The sequence below is a fragment of the Heterodontus francisci genome, chromosome 3 (genome assembly GCF_036365525.1).
Source record: "Heterodontus francisci isolate sHetFra1 chromosome 3, sHetFra1.hap1, whole genome shotgun sequence".
NCBI lineage: Eukaryota > Metazoa > Chordata > Chondrichthyes > Heterodontiformes > Heterodontidae > Heterodontus > Heterodontus francisci.
Genome location: NC_090373.1, coordinates 98,517,141 through 98,535,761, shown reverse-complemented (window position 1 = coordinate 98,535,761; position 18,621 = coordinate 98,517,141). Strand labels below are relative to the sequence as shown.

General features: G+C 42.9%; 1 protein-coding gene across 2 annotated transcripts in view; it reads left to right on the top strand.

Moving 5' to 3' along the window:
• Nucleotides 1-18,621, top strand: part of LOC137358739 (venom phosphodiesterase 2-like) — a 194,012-nt gene that overhangs the window by 101,357 nt on the left and 74,034 nt on the right. Inside the window, exon 7 of one of the 2 annotated variants that reach the window (XM_068025024.1) lies at nucleotides 6,904-7,023. The exons of the other annotated variant lie outside the window; for it this stretch is intronic. Coding sequence (XP_067881125.1) covers nucleotides 6,904-7,023 — 120 coding nt within the window. The remainder of the gene's footprint in view (nucleotides 1-6,903; nucleotides 7,024-18,621) is intronic. 2 annotated transcript variants of the gene reach the window in all.

The following is an 18,621-nucleotide window of genomic DNA, read 5'->3' as shown; positions in this document are numbered from 1 at the left end:
TGATTCCTTACAAGGTGCCTTTGTTCCCATAGGCGAAGATTGACACTGACCTATTCCATGTTAATGGCACTGATTATCTTGTGGTCAAAGATTATTTCTCGAAGGATCAGATTATCCAATGGATAAATGACATGTTGAGTTCTTTAGCAAGCACTCTCAGTTTCTACAGGGCACCTGAGGAGGTGATTTCCAATAATGGGCCTCAACACTGTGAAGTTGTTTCGTGAAGTCTCCTTCAATCATAAGATCAGAGGCGGTGGTGTAGTGCTATTGTCACTGGACTATTAACCCAGAGACCCAGGGTAATTCTCTGGGGAGATGGATTCGAATCCCACCACAGGAGAAGGTGGAATTTGAATTCAATTAATAAATCTAGAATTAAATAAAGCTAGTCTAATGATGACCATAAAACTCTTGTCAATTGTTTGAAAAGCCCATCTGGTTCACTAATGTCCTTTAGGGAAGGAAATCTGCTGTCCTTACCTGGTCTGGCCAACATGTGACTCCAGACCCACAGCAAGGTAGTTGACTCTTAAATGCTCTCTGAAGTGGCCTATCAAGCCACTCAGTTGTATCTAACCACTACGAAGTAATAAAACAGAATGAAACCTGATAGACCACCCGGCAACGGCAAACCTGGCCCTGTCGACCCTGCAAAGTCCTCCTTACTAACATCTGGTGGCTTGTGCCAAAGTTAGGAGAGCTATCCCACAGACTAGTCAAGCAACAGCCTGACATATCCCCATCATCAATGATGGGGAAGCCCAGCACATGTGCAAAAGATAAAGCTGAAGCATTTGCAACAATTTTCAGCCAGAAGTGCCGAGTTGATGATCCATCTCGACCTCCTCCTGAAGTCCCTCGTGATATCCTGGAACGACTGAAGGCACGGGCTACTGCAAAGGCTATGGGCCCTGACAATATTCCGGCAATAGTACTGAAGACCTGTGCTCCAGAACTTGCCGTGCCCCTAACCAAGCAGTGCCAGTACAGCTACAACGCTGGCATCTACCCTGCAATGTGGAAATTACTCAGGTATATCCTGTACACACAAAGCAGGACAAGTCCAACCCAGCCAATTATCGCCCCATCAGTCTACTCTCAATCATCAGTAAAGTGATGGAAGGTGTCATCGACAGTGCTATCAAGCAGCCCTTGCTTAGCAGTAACCTGCTCAGTGATGCTCAGTTTGGGTTCTGCCAGGGCCACTCAGCTCCTGACAAACATGGACAAAAGAGCTGACCTCAAGAGGTGAGGTGACAGTGACTGCCCTTGACATCAAGGCAGCGTTTGACCGAGTATGGCATCACGGAGCCTTAGCAAAACAGGAGTCAATGGGAATCGGGGGAAAGGTCTCTGCTGGTTGGAATCATACCTAGCACAAAGGAAAACGGTTGTGGTTGTTGGAGGTCAATCTTCTTAGCTCCAAGACATCATTGCAGGAGTTCCTCAGGGTAGTGTCTTCAGCTTCTTCATCAATGACCTTCCTTCAGTCATAAGGTCAGAAGTGGGGATGTTCGCTGATGGTTGCACAATGTTCAGCACCATTCATGACTTCTCAGATACTGAAGCAGTCCGTGTAGAAATGGAGCAAGACCTGGACAATATCCAGGCTTGGGCTGATAAGTAGAAAGTAACATTCGCGACACACAAGTGCCAGGCAATGACCATCTCCAACAAGAGAGAATCTAACCATCTTCCCTTGATGTTCAATGGCATTACCATCCCTGAATCCCCCACTAACAACATCCTGAGGGGGGGGGGGGGGGTACCATTGACCATAAACTGAACTGGAGTCACCATATAAATACCATGGCTACAAGAGCAGGTCAGAGCTCAGGACTCTCCAAAGCTTGTCCACAAGGCATAAGTCAGGAGTGTGATGGAATACTCTCCACTTGCCTGGATGGGTGCAGCTCCAACAACACTCAAGAAGCTTGACATCATTCAGGACAAAGCAGCCCGCTTGATTGGCATCCCATCCACAAACATTCACTCCCTCCATCACCGACACAGTGCTACAAGATGCACTGTAGCAACTCACCAAGGCTACTCAGACAGTACCTTCTAAACCCGTGACTGTTACCACCTAGAAGAACAAGGGCAGCAGATGAGTGGGAACACCATCCCCTGCAGGTTTCCCTCCAAGCCACACACCAGCCTGACTTAGAACTATATCCCTATTCCTTCGCTGTCGCTCGGTCAAAATCCTGGTACTCCCTAACAGCACTGTGGATGTACTTAACCCATATGGACCGCAACGGTTCAAGAAGGCAGCTCACCACCACCTTCTCTAGGGCAATTAGGGGTGGGCAAATAATTGCTGGCCTAGTCAGCGATGCTCACATCCCATGAAACGAATAACAAAAAAGAAATAGGATGTTACGCATACCACATCTTCATCTCATTATCCGTGTTCCAGTGGTCTTATCGAACGTATGATTCACACAGTCAAATCACTAAATGCCAACAGACGGCTCAAGACTTGTACATTGTACAAGTCTTGCAACTTTGCTCAGTTCTACAATTCCATCCCCAGCCGAACTTATGTTCATGTACAAGATCTGCATTGATCTTCCTAGTTTCCATTGTTCCATCTACTCTGAAGTTAGGGATGCTGTCCTGGAGCAATGGGAGAAGATGGAAGAGGTACACGATAGTCTTGCTGGAAACGAGGTTTCCAAATTAGTGATAGAACAGGTCATGATACAGAATCCTGTAACTGGTGCAAGGAGTACTGCACAAGCCTCCAGAATTCAACCGGAACCATGTTCGTACAAGGTTACTACTTCTACTGGTGCTACGTTGTGTAGGAATAGAGGTCAGATTAGAACAGTCCATGATCTTAGATTGATGGAAGACTCTATCGCAAACCGCACAAGATTGAGAACATAGTCTCGGGCAGAGTCTATGCATTCTATGCCAATAGGGAAGAGCCCATGCAAATCTGTTCTGGATTCCAATAACTATTATCCTGTTTTTAGATAAGGACATTTGATCAAATCACCTTTACGTTGTCGCGACTGATGAATCTGCATGTCTCTGTTATTGTTTTGTAGCATGTATGTTTATTTCTTCTTACTGTTGTTGAATTATATATGGATAACTTTTACCTATTTGAGGGGGATATGTTTGGAAAAAAAAGGGGGGGATATTGTGGTACACCTTTGAGGTGTGATCACGTGATAGTGCACAGCAGTGTAAGAGCTGTGATGTAACACACCATGTGACTTCTGGTGTGCATTCAGTCTGAAGAAAGTATGTGTACGGTCAAGACCTGTGTTTACATGCCGAACCATCCTTAAATGAAGAACCCATGGTATTCTGTTATTGATCTCATCTTGAGTGGTAATACCTTGTGTGTAGTAGTCACTAACGCAGAGGTTAAGAAAACACAACACTGTCTGCCCTTAAGGAATTGATGCTGTTCCACATAGCGCTGCTTCTACGCATTACATGAACAGACAATATCAGTCTATGTGCCATAACTGGTGTTTACAGGAAAAACTAAGGTAGCAGCACTGAGGAATAAGATGTGTGTGAAGGAGGAAACAGTGAAGTAGGTGGAAAGAGAATATAATGCAAAAGATTGGTCCAGTTTTCACTTTGTACTTGATGGTTGTACAAAGAATGTTGATGTCTTAGCGCACGAATTTCACCCCCGTATGTTTACAAATGGCTGTTGATTTATATGGAAAGTGCTGCTAGCATATAATAGGAACACTGCAACTGTATCGCAATATTGATGTGACTGCTAACTCATTTTGAATCTTTTATTTTAAAAAAGCATTTAAAATAGTGATGAATTTTATAAAAATATATTAAGATGAAAATATTTTTAAATGCGAAGGGAAAATGAATATTGTGCCTCAACTTAATGTCAGGGTATTACACAGGACTCCATTGTGCACACACCGGGCAGTATCTTACGAACTTTAGAAATAATCGTGGGGCGGGACCATTTCTGGGTCTTGACCCTACCTATGAGATCTTCCCGGAGGAAGCTAATTAAGAGGCCGCCTCCAGGAGTGTCAACCAATAAGGAAAGTGGGTGGGCGGGTTCCTGAGGCTGTAGGGCCTCTGATTGGGCTTGCATCAGGAATCCGCCCACCCGCTGTCCTTAATTGGATGACGCACATGGAAACCCCTTCACAGGATGGCCTGCGGCCGCAGCTGTGGCCCAGTAATCCCTGCTGCTCTGGCGGGGGGAGTAAGTAGAGGAGGCCTTGCAGGCCCCTGGCCAGCTGTCGGCATGCTGACAGCAGGCATCTGCCGGGCTTTGCCACAGGCCTCAGCAGGGGGCTTGCCTGCTGCTGGGAAGATCCTGGTGTCATTGCCCAATCTGATTGTAAATGGGCACTTAATTATGCAGATTGGCAACTGCTGGGCAGATAGCTGTTGCCAGTGATGACCAGGCTCTGGCATGATTTCCCGGAAGTGGGAGCACATCGAACCGCTGACCTGATGCCCTCATATCTAAATTTCCTCCCGGTCCTGCCTTCAGGGAGCGAGGGTTTCACCCACTAAGTACAAAGTGTTAAAGTGCCTCTGTTTTGTGAAATAGATATTTTAAGGATTCATTTTTGAAAGATTGAAGAATTGTTAAACTTTGGGGTTTTGAAAAGGCGTCATGTAAAGGCTTCTTGACTTTGAAAAAACAGTCCCTGGAAATGTTTTTTAAAAGGGGCACTGAGAGGTCTTGTGAGGAAAACAAGCCTTTCCGGGAAACCACTTTACTTGCAGCAACAACAAGAAGTCTTTCCGGGAATCCACCTGACTTCCAGCTCAATATAAACAACAGAGAACTTTGGACACCTGGTGAAGTTGTTTACAAAGAAGTGACGGGTCAAGATTGATGGAGGTCAAAAGGTTGACCTCCTGTTGTCGGTTTTGCTTTTGAATTGTTTTAAGTTGGGGTTGAGCTGTATAAAAAGGGAGAGAACTTCCAAGAAGAGAAAAGAACTCCCAAGGAAGGAGAGAAGACCACAATCCAGCTCCGCTTTCCAGCACCTCTGAAAAGACACTGAGAAGTCCACTGTGTCAACTCATCTCGTTGCCTGTCTTTGAAGAAAAGCCTGCTAAATTAATTCTCAATGCCGCCTGCAAAGTACTGTTCTAAGAAACCCATCTTAAGTGTACTCGGAGACCAGACTCAATGCCAGTTTTGGAACACAACATATCTCATATGCTGTTTCTTCAAGAATGAGCAAGTATTCAGCCCAAGTGGCTTTTGTCTGTAATAGAGCTCTAAAAAGAAAAATCCCTTTTTTTCCCTGTTAACCCGTGTATGTGTGTATGTATGTGTGAGGGGGTACGGTAAAAAGCAAACTTTAATATTTCAATCTGTGTTTATGCTTTACTTCATTCCTGATTAAGACTTATTTTACAATAAACTGACAACATTGTTGTTTATTAAAGAAATCTGATTGGTGTGTTTTATTCTGGGACAAAAATAGAGTCTATAATTGACCGTATCGACATAGGAAATAATGTAAATCTATGTTGTGACGCGTGGAGAAGTGGAACTAGAATAAACAGTGCACTCCTCGCGCCTCGGTCGGAACAAAAGTGTAATCTGTGCCAATCTTTTGCATTATATTCTCTTTCTATCTACTTCATTATTTCCTCTTCCACACACCTCTTTTTCCTCAGTGCTGCTATCTTAATTTTTCCTGTAAACAGCAGTTATGATGTATTGATGTTTTCTGTTCATGTAATGCTAATTATGGTATTGATATTTTTATGCCTACCAAGTTTACTATAAACTGGCCAGATCTTTGTGTCCACTCTCTTAAGCGGAACATTTTATTCACTGAAGTATCTGCAATCTCTAGGATTGCAGTATTCTGCTGCCAAGAGTCATGGGTGATATATAATAATCATGTGAACTATCATGTAATCTTTGCAGCAGTGTATCCATTTTATAGAATTGGGCATCTTGTTCTAGACATTGAATTACCCTTGAATTAGGATGTGATCTTGTTACTGTACACATTACACTTGCCTGAAGAGGCAGGTACACGGGATGTCGGTCTGCCGACCACATTTGTTAGTTGCAGGCAATTGAGGCAACTCACCAGTCTAAGAAGTCACCCGAGGTCGGTTGGCCTGAATGCTGGTTGAGGTTGTAAGGGGAGTCCAGGATGGGAAATGGGTGGTGAGGCGGGAAAGAAGTGGCAGTGGATGGCAGCAGCCTGCCAATTTCTTCCTTGCAGCTCAGGTAAGAAAAATATATTTTTTTAAAAAGACGTGACTTTCATGGCGATGGCAGTGATCAGTTTCAAAAAAATTTTGCAAAGATGACCACAAACAAGCTGTCAGACGCTGCTTGCATATGCAAAGAGATTAACGCTTGTTTCAGAGCTGGGCTGTGAACGCCTAAGCAACAGGCTTTGCCAATATGGTGGGTGGCACACTTCTGGTGCAGAAAGAATGTATGCATTGCACTCGCCATATTAAACTCCTTGGTTCCCATAACGCAGGCGAGGCGTTATCCAATTTCTGGACTTGTTATTATGTTAGTTGTAACTAACTCTGCTTGCCGTTTGGAAGAGCAATCCAGTTAGTCACACTTCCCCACTCTTTCCCTATATCCCTGTAATTCTTTCTCCTCCAAGTATTTATCCACCTTGCTTTTGAAGATACTATTAAATCTGTTTCCACTCTATCGGGCACAGAATTCGAAATCCTAACCACTCATAAAAAAGGTTTTCCTCATGTTGCCTCTGGATCTTTTGGCAACCACAGAAATCTGTGTCCTCTGGTTATCGACCTGTCAGCCATTAGAAACCATTCCTCTTAATTTACTCTCGGGTCCTTCACGATTTGAAACAGTTCTCTCAAATCTCCTCTTTTGCTAATACAATTGCCAGAATAGTCTTGTGCCATTCATTTTAATTTCAGGGACTATATCCAGAATCTCATGGTGTGATTGGAAATCGCATGTATGATGTGGAAATTAATGCTGCTTTCAGCCTTCGCAATAAGGAAAAGTTCAATCCCATTTGGTACAAAGGACAACCTGTGAGTATTGGAATTAATAACATTTGTGTGCTAGAACAGCAATACTAATTTATTGTACATGGTTTCTTTTATTTGGAAATCTTCCAGCAACTAAACATTATAAGGATGTGAAAATATGATTGAACCACAAATAGAGTGTTATAGTGAGAGCAGCCTATAAGTATTTGAAGCAGGAATGTCTGTTTGCTGGGCCACACTGTCTATTAATTGTCCATGCTTGTTGAAGAAATGTTAATTTAATTTTAAGCTTGTGTTCGTATGTATGCTGACTGCTGCAACCGCAAGTGTTTCCCAGGTAAGGCAACTGCAAGATATTAAAGAAATCTGTGATGAAAGTGATGCTGGTTTTTGTTAAAAATATTTTTACTTAAAAGGAATTTGTAGTTAAGCTGAATAAATGTTGGACCAGGTTTTTTTTTAAAAAGGAGAGCCATCAAGAGGACACTGAGGGAGCCGGATTGGCAACCGTGTTGCTGATTGTCACATGGCTCTGGTTAAGCTTGGAGCGGAAACCCTGTTAACGGGCAGAGAAGTGACAAGCACCCCTTTGATTGGACAAGCCCAGTAGGAGCAGAGCACCTGAGATGAGCAGAAAACTGTCCAGCATTTTGGTTGTTGGTCAGTGTGAGTGTGTTTTACCTTCTGGAGTGAGATAAAGTCATGTCTGCTGCAGAAGAAGGAGAGAATTCCAAGGAAGAACAGAAGACTACAACCCCCAGCTCACTTTCTACCAAGTCCCTAAAAGACTCTGAGAAGTCCATTGTGCCAATTCGTCTTGTCTCCTGTCTCTGAGGAGGGCATGCTAGAGTTGCTTCTCGGCGCCGCCTGAAGAGGTTGGACTGTGTCCCAGTTTTGGTGCAGCGTGTCTCATTTGTTTTCTTCAGGGGTGGGCAAGTGATCAGCCCAGGTGTTTTTTTTGTCTGTAACAGAGCTCCAAAAAAATCCCTTTTTAATTTTTTTGGTTAACCAGTATACATATATGTGTGTGTATGTGAGTGTGAAATGCTAAGGTAAAAAGGGGAATTTAAAAAAAAAATTTAATGTTGGAGCTTTAAAAATTTTAATCTGTGTTTATGTTTTACTTCTTTACTCGTTAAAACGTGTAATAATTTTGTTTGTAAAGAAACCTGGTTAATGTGTTCTATTTTGGGAAAAAATAGTGTATCCACTTGACTGTATTGATAAGTGGGAAAATATCAAATATGTTGTGACTTGTGGAGAAGTGGGACTGAATTAACAGTGCACTCACCCATCATGATCGTAACAAATGACAAATATGAGCAATTTAAATAAAAAAACAAATTTGCTTGAAATGCGCATTAATTTTATCAACATTTGTGGAGAGAAAAGATAGACTAAAATTTCAGGTGTATGCTCAAATTGCTAATCTGTCTTTTCTCTTCACAGATGATAATGGACTCACTGTTTAAGCATTTCCTATATTAATTGTTCATGTTTCCACAATAATATCCTTTTTTAAAGAACGAATTACTAGCAGTTCAGAAACATTTGCTTGAAATTAAAAGTAAATGTTTATCGGGTAACACCCTATTTGTGCTCCAATGTGCTGTGCTGTGAAATAGCAGACTGCAATTTTGCAGCATGTTTCTCAATATGCTTTATTTAGGTTTTGAGGTGATACTGAGGAGCAGTCAGGTTCTTTTCCACAGAGGAGAAAATTACTAGACAAGTCCCCCTAGAGGACGACTTGTAACACAGTTGAGAGTTCTGGTCTTTTTGCACTTTTGTCTAAGGATTTTGCATGATAGTGGAGCAAAGGGATAGAGAATTTGGAAAAGGCGAGAAAATATCTCAAACAATGTAAAGTAGACAAATTTTATGTAGAAAGGTAGCATATGGTAGGGCAAGATGCAATAAATTGTCAGCAATAATAGCTCTTTTTAAAGGTCATATCTTTTGCTAAGTGTTTGTTGTTGACATTTCTTATGACTATGGTAAGAATTTTAGATATAGAGTGGGAGAAATTGAGTAAGCCCCAATAAGGGGTGGGGATCTTGATACATGAACAACCCACGCCCGTTCATTGTGTTGTAGGCAGCATGGTAAATTTGTGCTTCCTGCTGTTTTACATGATATCTGCATGCAACCAGCGCTCTCTTTGCTGTTCATTAGTTGCACTGATGAGCGGGGTGGGGGGGGGGGGGGGTGGTGGTGGTGTCGAATATCACGAGTGGCTAGTACTTCTTAGAGAGTCTGCACCTCTTAAAGGGGATGTGCATTGTGATTGCAAGGAATGGTGGAAGCCATTTGAAAACGGAATCTGTGTTCTGATACTTTGAGCAATGACTGAACATGCACCAAGATTTTCAGACACTGCACTGGAAGTCTTGATAGAAGTGGTGGAAAGGAGGAGAGATGTTCTGTATCCCCAGGTGGGCAGTAGGCCTACTAGTTGAATGCCCAGGAAGCAGTAGGAAAAGGTAACAGCAGAGATCAATGCCAGGAGTGTTGCTCAAAAGCATGGATACAGTGTGGGAAGAAATTTAATAATCTGACACAAGTTGTCAAGGTGAGTGAGTTCATCGTCAAATTGCATATCTTACCAACTGTGCCATTAACCTCATCCACTCCTCAATGCATTACACCCTTGCTCACATCAACAACAATTTCTTAACAATCAGTACTCAACTCTAAAATTCAGAAGCGTTACATTTCCTTCACGCACTTACTATTGTAAATCTTGCACTCACAGCTCACATACGCTGGCAGCTATTCATTCGCGACCACCACATCACCTAAACATATTGCACAAAACTTACTGATGCACTTCCACCTTTCTTGCAGAAGAAGGGGGCATATAACAGCAAGCAGCAGCAATGAACTGGAGGAGGAAAAGCGTGCCTGTATGTTTTAATCCCCATGGAGAAGACCATGCTGACCATCATGAGAAGGGGCATCCCTGAGGCAGTGGTCAGTAGCAGGTCTGAAGCGATTGCCGATGAAGGGTATCTTCAGACATGATCCCCCTCCTTGCTTTTCCCTCATCCCTCAATCTCTCCTGATTTAGAAGCTGTAGATGGTGTAAGTCCACATTTCTTACTTTCTCCACAACCCGACAGTTGCCACTTTTTCACCAGATACCCAAGAACTGGAACCTTCTCAGTCAGTGGAGGAACAGGAAGAAGACAGTGAAGATGAAGAGACACCGTCACTTCATTCTTAAAGTCACAGCCACCAGCTCAACTGCTGGCACTGTTTGCATTGTAGATAGCAGAGGAATCTACACTTGGTGAGACACTGGTTACAAGTATGCTGCAGCTAGGGCATTTGGGAAGGATGGTGCAGGTGCCAGTTTGCCAGAGGGCGACGCCACACATGAGTTCTACTGCACTGGACTCAGTTGATGACTTTGATGGGTAAGACGACAGAAGAAGGCTGATGGGTGTACATAACCAAATGCTTGGTGTACTGAGAATCCTGCCAGAAAGCCTGAGCTCAATGTCAAGGAGCATGGAGGAGTCCAGTGCAAACTTGGCACAGGGTTTTGCACATAGCTTGGAGTCCATCCTTTTCAATATGGAACAGGTGGCACACCTTGTGGAACCCACCATGATACATTAGGGATGGGCAACAAATGCTATCCTTTCCAGCAGTGCTCACATCCCTTGAAAGAATGTAAAAAAATGCAGCGTCTGATGGCCTATGTCACAGCTTGGATTTCAGCACAAACTGCTTTCAGGTCTGAGTGTTGCAGTGGAACCTCAGACTGCTGCTATCATGGCCCTGGATACCACTATTCAAAGGACCTCCACGGCCTCTCAGCAGTCCAGTAACCTGTTCTCCAACAGATCAGTAGGATTGCTGAGGTGCCGGCCTGAGAGTGGAAATGGCTCTACGGAGCAAGAACCTGCTGTCATCTCTCAGGGTGACAGAATTCGTGCTGCCACGTTGCCAGTACCCTTGCTGTTCCCTGTCGGCCAAGTCTGCTGTAGCCCTTACCGAGATGATAAAGTCTGTAGCCAGGACTTTTGGGTTCTCCTTCACTCTGCCAAGGCCATCTACAGTCTCCTCAATTGATCATTAGCAGCTTTCCAGCAGCAATGCTGCAACCACTGGGAAGCACCTGGCAGGAGCATTAGGAGAAGCAAAGGCACACACAGATGACAGGTACTAAGGGAATGCACAAGGATGATTAGTTTCATTTTGTATGCATTATGTTATGATGGAATTTATAACTTTGAATTGGCATGTCTAACTTCTGGTGATTTTTAAAGAAGTGTTATGTTATTGGAAAGAGGACAATGTTCTGGTGAGTGATAGAGGCAAGTTAAGGAGTATGGGATTGTTGGTGAATGGGAAGGTGTGGTTGAAATTACTGGTATCACTTCTGAATTTATTTGATCACGTAGAGCCCAGACAGAAAGGGGCTGTCTATGTTACATCCTCCCTTCTTCTACCAGTCCCTCCTTCTCTTCGTTATTCTTGTGCTCCTCAGCTTCTTGCCTGATCGGTAGTGGGAAAGGCCGTTCTGCTCATGATGACCTGGTTGTGCAGCATGCAACATTATTACAAATCTTGATACCCGCTGAGCTGATTACTGCTGGGCTTCTCGAGAGCAGTCCGGGTAGTGGAAACATTGCTTGAGAATGCTGATGTTTGTGACTGCATGGCTCTCATTGTATTTTCACTTGTGCATGAGTTCTGGAACAGAGTCAGAAGCTATATCAGCCAGCAGCCAGTCTTTGACTTGCCATGGTGGGTCAAATACAGAGGACTGCTGCAGAATGAAGAAATCATGACTACTGCTAGGATACAGGGCATTGGCATGCATGATACGCTGCCGGTGGTTTCACACCATTTTCACAACGAGGGAATTAAATGCTCTTCGATTCATGAAAATGCCAAGTCCACATAAAACATCGCAAAGCAAAGCCCCATGCAGTTGGCAAATTTCAGTCACAACATTTTTAGTGACATATCAAGATTTGGTCCTTGTTGAAATTAAAGTAAGAGAATTGCTCCCTAAGGACATTCAGCGGATATGGCCTCCTATTGAGAGTTAGTATGCCCCACCTCATTCTTCCTTTTCTGGGAGCTTATCTTGCTCTGCACAGCCTCTCTTCATTTCCCCAGTCATGGTCAATTTCAGAAGTGGCCCTTCTGGGTCACCCATGTCTGGAAGCAACTTATTCCAACACAAGATTTTAAATGAACAAGGAAGTACTTCAGTACTAGCTAGACCCCTCCCTGTAGACCATTCACACTTTAGGCAAGGATAGAAAAACTCCAGAAACATGTGCAATTTCACCAACAGCCAGAAGAAATCATCCAGCAACTAACCCGTAAGTCATTCATGATCCATTTTGAGTTGTGGTGGTGGGAGAAGCCTTCATGCCATTTAACATGGTGTTCAGCTGTACGAGGTGAAGGTGTGAAGATGTGGCATTCAAAAATGGCAGCACTGGCATCAAATCAATGTTGAACACTGACTGACATCTAATCTGCCTAGTCTGCTTGCTGCTGACGGTGATTAGGCATGCATGTACAAAATCTTTACCAAGATTACGTTCAGCACTCTTGCTATTGAAAGTGTGTGTTCACATCTCAGATGCCATTTTCTAGTGTTGAGTGGCCATGTAGCAACTAAACAGCGGAAGCTACAGACCCAGTTTCTCCACAACAATATTAACTTTAGTTAATGTAATGTGTAAACTATTTAGCTCATAATTGGAATGAGGCTGATTTTTATGATGCATTTACATGTGTCACAGACCATTCATTGGCAGTGGGCGTATACCTTCTGTGTGCCATTCACCTAACATCAGTGACAATTCATTGGTTTCTGCAGGGTTAAGAGAATTACTATATTTGAATCCAACCCTTTCAAATGTTGTGAAATGTCCTATATTACTGATGGATATTTCACTATACTCTTGTAAAAATGTTCCTTTTTTTTCTCATCAATTGTTTATCCCCCATCTACAGTGGTTTCTGATGGTAGATTCAGAGTTAAATTTTGTCACTTCATAAAACTAAAGAAAATGTTCTTCCACATCCTTTTAGTTCCTACCTCCATAGCCTCCACGTCTTGCTTCAGTTGCATGGGAAGGTAAACATAGCCTAGTTTTCTTGGCATCGGCAAATGCAAGTATAATTCTGTGCCTGAGAGAATAAAAATAGTGATCCTCTGTCTGCAAGGCTTCCTGCTTTTTTTTTGTGCAGGTAAAATGCATCTAAGTTAAACACAAATAACATTGCCAGTAGCGATGCTTTAGACGATTGCTTCTTATCCAAATTTAAAATTTCCAGCATCTGCAGTATTTTGCTTTTATTTTAGTGCTTAATTCACTGCCACTTCTCTTCCAGGAATGCCCACCTTGAAGAAGTTCAGCTATTTGCCCGTTCTGATGACCTGAAATATTAACTCTGCTTCTCTCTCCACAGATGCTGCCAGACCTGCTGAGTATTTCCAGCATTTCTTGTTTTTTATTTCAGATTTCCAGCATCTGCAGCATTTTGCTTTTATTTTAGTGCTTAATTCACTGCCACTTCTCTTCCAGGAATGCCCACCTTGAAGTTGTCTAAATAGTTGTCTCCTGGTTCCTGAATTTAAAATGGTACTTTAAGTTTTGTGCTAGCTCACAGCGTCTTGGACTGGTTAACTGCTTGGGACATGCACAATGGATTCACTTCAGTTCACTTGCATATCAACAAAACTGCACCCGAAATGAGACATTTCACCCCTGTAGTTCTTTGTTAACTATCACAATGGTTCGATTGTTTGTATTCTCAAAGCATTTTCAGTTATGACTGGTTGGGAAGGGGGATGGGCATCAGCATATAGAAGTAGAAAAGAGGAATACGGTGCATAATGTGAGAGTGTTAGAACTACTCCCTTCTCTAGTACTGTCTGTGTTAGACAGGAGTGGACTGAGAAGGACTACAAGGAATGCAAAGACAAGTTTACAATGCACATGTGTAAACACACAAAGGTGTGAGCTACTAGCACAAAGCAGTATGGGAATATGATGTTGCAGTTACAAACGTGGCTTAAAAATGGCGAGGACTGGGTGCTTGATATCCAAGGATATAAAGTGTTCAGAAAAGATTGAGTAGAAAAAAGGAGATGCGGTAGCATTCCTGATTAGGGAAGACATTGCAGTGTTGGAAAGGGAGGATGTTCTTGAAGGGGCAAGGACAGAATCCATTTGGTTAGAGTTGAGGAGCACATAGGGTATCGTCATGTTACTAGGGGTATTCTATAGGCCTCCAAATAGTGAGAAAGAGAGGAGCAAATCTGCAGGGAAATCAGAGATGTGCAAGAAGTATAGAGTGGTGATATTGGGGGACTTTAATTACCCAAATATCGATTGGGATAATTTTAAAGTAAAGGGTAAGGAACAGGAGTAATTTCTGGATTGTGTTCAGGGGAACTTCCTTGATCAGTATGTTCTCAGCCCAACTAGAAAGGGGGCATTGCTGGATCTGGTGCAGGGAAATGAGGTGGGCTAAGTGGACCAAGTGTCTGTGGGGGGAAAAGCAAAGAACCAAATAAGGTAGCATATCTAGATAGGAAAAGGGCTAATTTCAACATGATGAGAAGGGATCTAGCCAGGGTAGAATGGAACCAAAGACTGAAGGGAAGAGCTGTTTTGGAACAATGGGTGATCGTAAAGGAAGAGATGCTTCAGGTACAGGCTGGGAACATTCCAACAAAGGCAAAAGCTAGGGAAACCAAGAACTGGGCTCTTTGGATGACGAGATATAGATTATAATGAACTAAAAAAAGTGTATGGTGCATCTATAATGCATGTCAGGTGAACTTATCAAGTGAGAAATAGGGTACTAAAAAAGCTGACTGTGCTTAGAATAGATAAGTCACCTGGTCCGCATGGCTTGTATCCCAGGTTGCTAAAGGAAGTGGGGATGGAGATAGCAAAAGGGCTTGCCATAACTTCCAATCTTCCCTGGGTATAAGGGAGGAGCATAGGAGCAGGAGTAGGTCATTCGGCCCGTTGAGCCTGTTCTGCCATTCAATCAGATCATGGCTGATCATCTACCTGTATGCCATTTTTCCCCACTATCCCCATATTCCTTGATGTCATTAGTATCAAGAAATTTATCAATTTCTATTTTGAACATGCTCAATGATTGAGCTTCCACAGCCCTCTGGAGTAGAGAGTTCTAGGGATTCACCACCCTCTGAGTAAAGAAATTCCTCCTCATTTCAGTCTTAAATGGCCTGCTCCATATTCTGAGACTGATTCTAGACTCACCAACCAGAGGGAACATCCTATCTACATCTACCCTGTCGCACTCTGTAAACATTTTGTAAGTTTCAATGAGATCACCTCCCATTTTTTGAAACTCTAGAGAATACAGGTCCAGTTTCACCAATCTCTCTTCTCATAAGACAATCCTGCCATCTTAGGGATTAGTCTGGTGAACTTCCGTTTCACTCCCTCTATGGCAAGTATATCCTTCCTTAGAAAAGGAGACCAAAACTGTACACAATAGTCCAGGTACGGTGTTACCAAGGCTCTATACAGTTGCAGCAAGACATCTTTACCTCTGTACTCAAATTCCCTTGCAATGAAGGCCAACATACCATTTGCCTTCTTAATTGCTTACTGCACCTGCATACTAGCTTTTAGTGACTTAGGAACAAGGACACCCAAGCTCTCTTTGGACATCATCACTTCCCAACCTCTCACCATTTAAGAAATACTCTGCCTTTCTGTTTTTTTTTCTACCAAAGTGGATCACTTCACACTTATTCACATTATATTCAAGATGCCATGTTCTTGCCCATTCACTTAGCCTGTCTATATCCCCTTGAAGCCTCCTTGCATCCTCCTTACAACTGACAATCCCACCTAGTTTTGTGTCATCAGCAAATTTGGAAATATTACATTTGGTCCCCATATCCAAATCAGATTGTGAACAGATGTGGCCTAAGCATTGATCCTTGCGGTACCCCACTAGTAACAGCCTGCCAGTTTTAGTTTTAGAGATACAGCACTGAAACAGGCCCTTTGGCCCACCGAGTCTGTGCCGACCATCAACCACCCACTTATACTAATCCTACACTAATTCCATATTCCTACCACATCCCCACCTGTCCCTATATATTTCCCTACCACCTACCTATAAGAGGGGCAATTTATATTGGCCAATTTACCTATCAACCTGCAAGTCTTTGGCATGTGGGAGGAAACCGGAGCACCCGGAGGAAACCCACACAGACACAGGGAGAACTTGCAAACTCCACACAGACAGTACCCAGAATTGAACCCGGGTCGCTGGAGCTTTGAGGCTGCGGTGCTAACCACTGCGCCACTGTGCCGCCCCGCCATCTTGAGAACAACCCATTTATTCCAACTCTGTTTTCTGGCTGTTAACCAATTCTCAATCCATGCTAGTATATTACTCCTAACCCCATGTGCTCTAATTTTGTTTACTAACCGCCTGTGTGGGACTTGATCAAAAGCCTTCTGAAAATCCAAGTGTACCACATCCACTGATTCTCCTTTATCAATGCTACACGTAACATCCTCAAAAAAAACACCAACAGGTTTGTCAAACATGATTTTCCCTTTCATAAATCCATATTGACTCTGCCCAATCATATCATTATTTTCCAAGTGTACAGTTATCACATCCTGATGCCAAAGGATTGGAGAATAGCACATGTGACACCCTTATTCAAGAAAGGGTGTAAGGACAGTCCTAGCAACTACAGGCCAGTTACTTTAACATCAGTGGGTGGGTAAGGTTTTAGGAACAATAATCAGAGAAAATATCAACTGACACTTAGAGATTCAAGTTAATTAAGGATAGCCAGCATGGATTTGTAAAAGGCAGATCATGCTTGACTAATCTAACCTGAGTTTTTTGATGAAGATTAATAGGAACAGGAGTAGGCCATTCAGTCCATTGAGCTTGCCCTGCCATTCAATACGATCATGGCTGATCTTCCACTTCAATGCCTTTTTCCCCACACTATCCTCATTTCCCTTTTTATCACTGGTATTTAGAAACCTGTCAATCTGTGCTTTAAACATACTCGATGACTGAGCTTCCACAGCCCTCTGGGGTAGAGAATTCCAAAGATTCACAACCGTCTGAGTAAAGAAATTTCTCCTCATCTCTGTCCTAAGTGGCTTCCCCCTTATTTTGAAATTCTGTTCCCTGGTTCTAGACTCCCCAACCAGGGGAAACATCTTAGCTGCATCTACCCTGTCTATCCCTTTTAAGTATTTGTAGGTTTCAACGAGATCCCTTCTCATTCTTCGAAACTCCGGACAATACAGGCCCAGATTCCCCAATCTCTCGTCATAGGACAGTCCCGTCATCCTGGGAACAAGTCTGGTGAACCTTCGTTGCACTCCCTCTATGGCAATAATATCCTTCCTAAGGTAAAGGGACCAAACTGCACACAGTACTCCAGGTGCGGTCCAACCAAGGTTCTATACAATTGAATAAAAGCAAAATACTGCAGATGCTGGAAATCTGAAATAAAAACAAGAAATGCTGGAAATACTCAGCAGGTCTGGCATCATCTGTGGAGAGAGAAGCAGAGCTAACATTTCAGGTCAGTGACCCTTCATCAGAACTCTATACAACTGAAGCAAGACTTCACTACTCCTGTACTCAAATCCTCTTGCAATGGAGGCCAACATACTATTTGCCTTCTTAATTGCTTGCTGCACCTGCATGTTAGCTTTCAGTGACTTGTTGATAAGGACTCTTGGGTCCCTTTGTACATCTACACTTACTAATCTCTTAGCATTTGAGAAATACTCTACACATCTATTCCTCCTACCATAGTGGATAACCTCACCATTTCCACATTATATTCCCTGTGCCATGTTCTTGCCCACTCACCAAGTCTGTCCAAATCCCCTTGAAGCCGCTTTGCATCTTCCTCACAACACACCTTCCCACCTAGTTTTGTGTCATCCGCGAACTTAGAAATACTACATTTGGTCCCCACGTCCAAATCATTGATATATATTGTGAACAGCTGGGGCCCAAGCACTGATCCACTAGTCACAGACTGCCAACATGAGAATGACCCATTTATTCCTACTCTCTGTTTTATGCCTGTTAACCAATCCTTAATCCATGCCAGTATATTATCTCCTATCCCATGTGCTTAAAATTTTGCTAACCAATCTCCTGTGGGGGACTTTATCAAAAGCCTTCTGAAAATCCAAGTATACCACGTCCAGGTTCGTCAAACATGATTTCCCGTTCATAAATCCACGTTGACTATGCCAGCCAGATCATTATTATCCAAGTGTCCATTTATCACATCCTTTAGAATAGATTCTAGCATTTTCCCAATGACTGATGTAAGGCTTACAGTTCTATAATTCCCTGTTTTCTCTCTCCCTCCCTTCTTAAATAGCAGGGTGACATTTGCTACCTTCCAATCTGCAGGAACTGTTCCAGAATCTATTGAATTTTGGAAGATGATCACCGATGCATCCACTATCTCCATAGCTACCTCTTTCAACACTCTGGGATGTAGAATATCAGGTCCTAGGGACTTATCAACCTTCAGCCCCATTAATTTCTCCAATACAACCTTCTTATTAATACTAATTTCCTTCAATTCCTCATTCTCCCCAA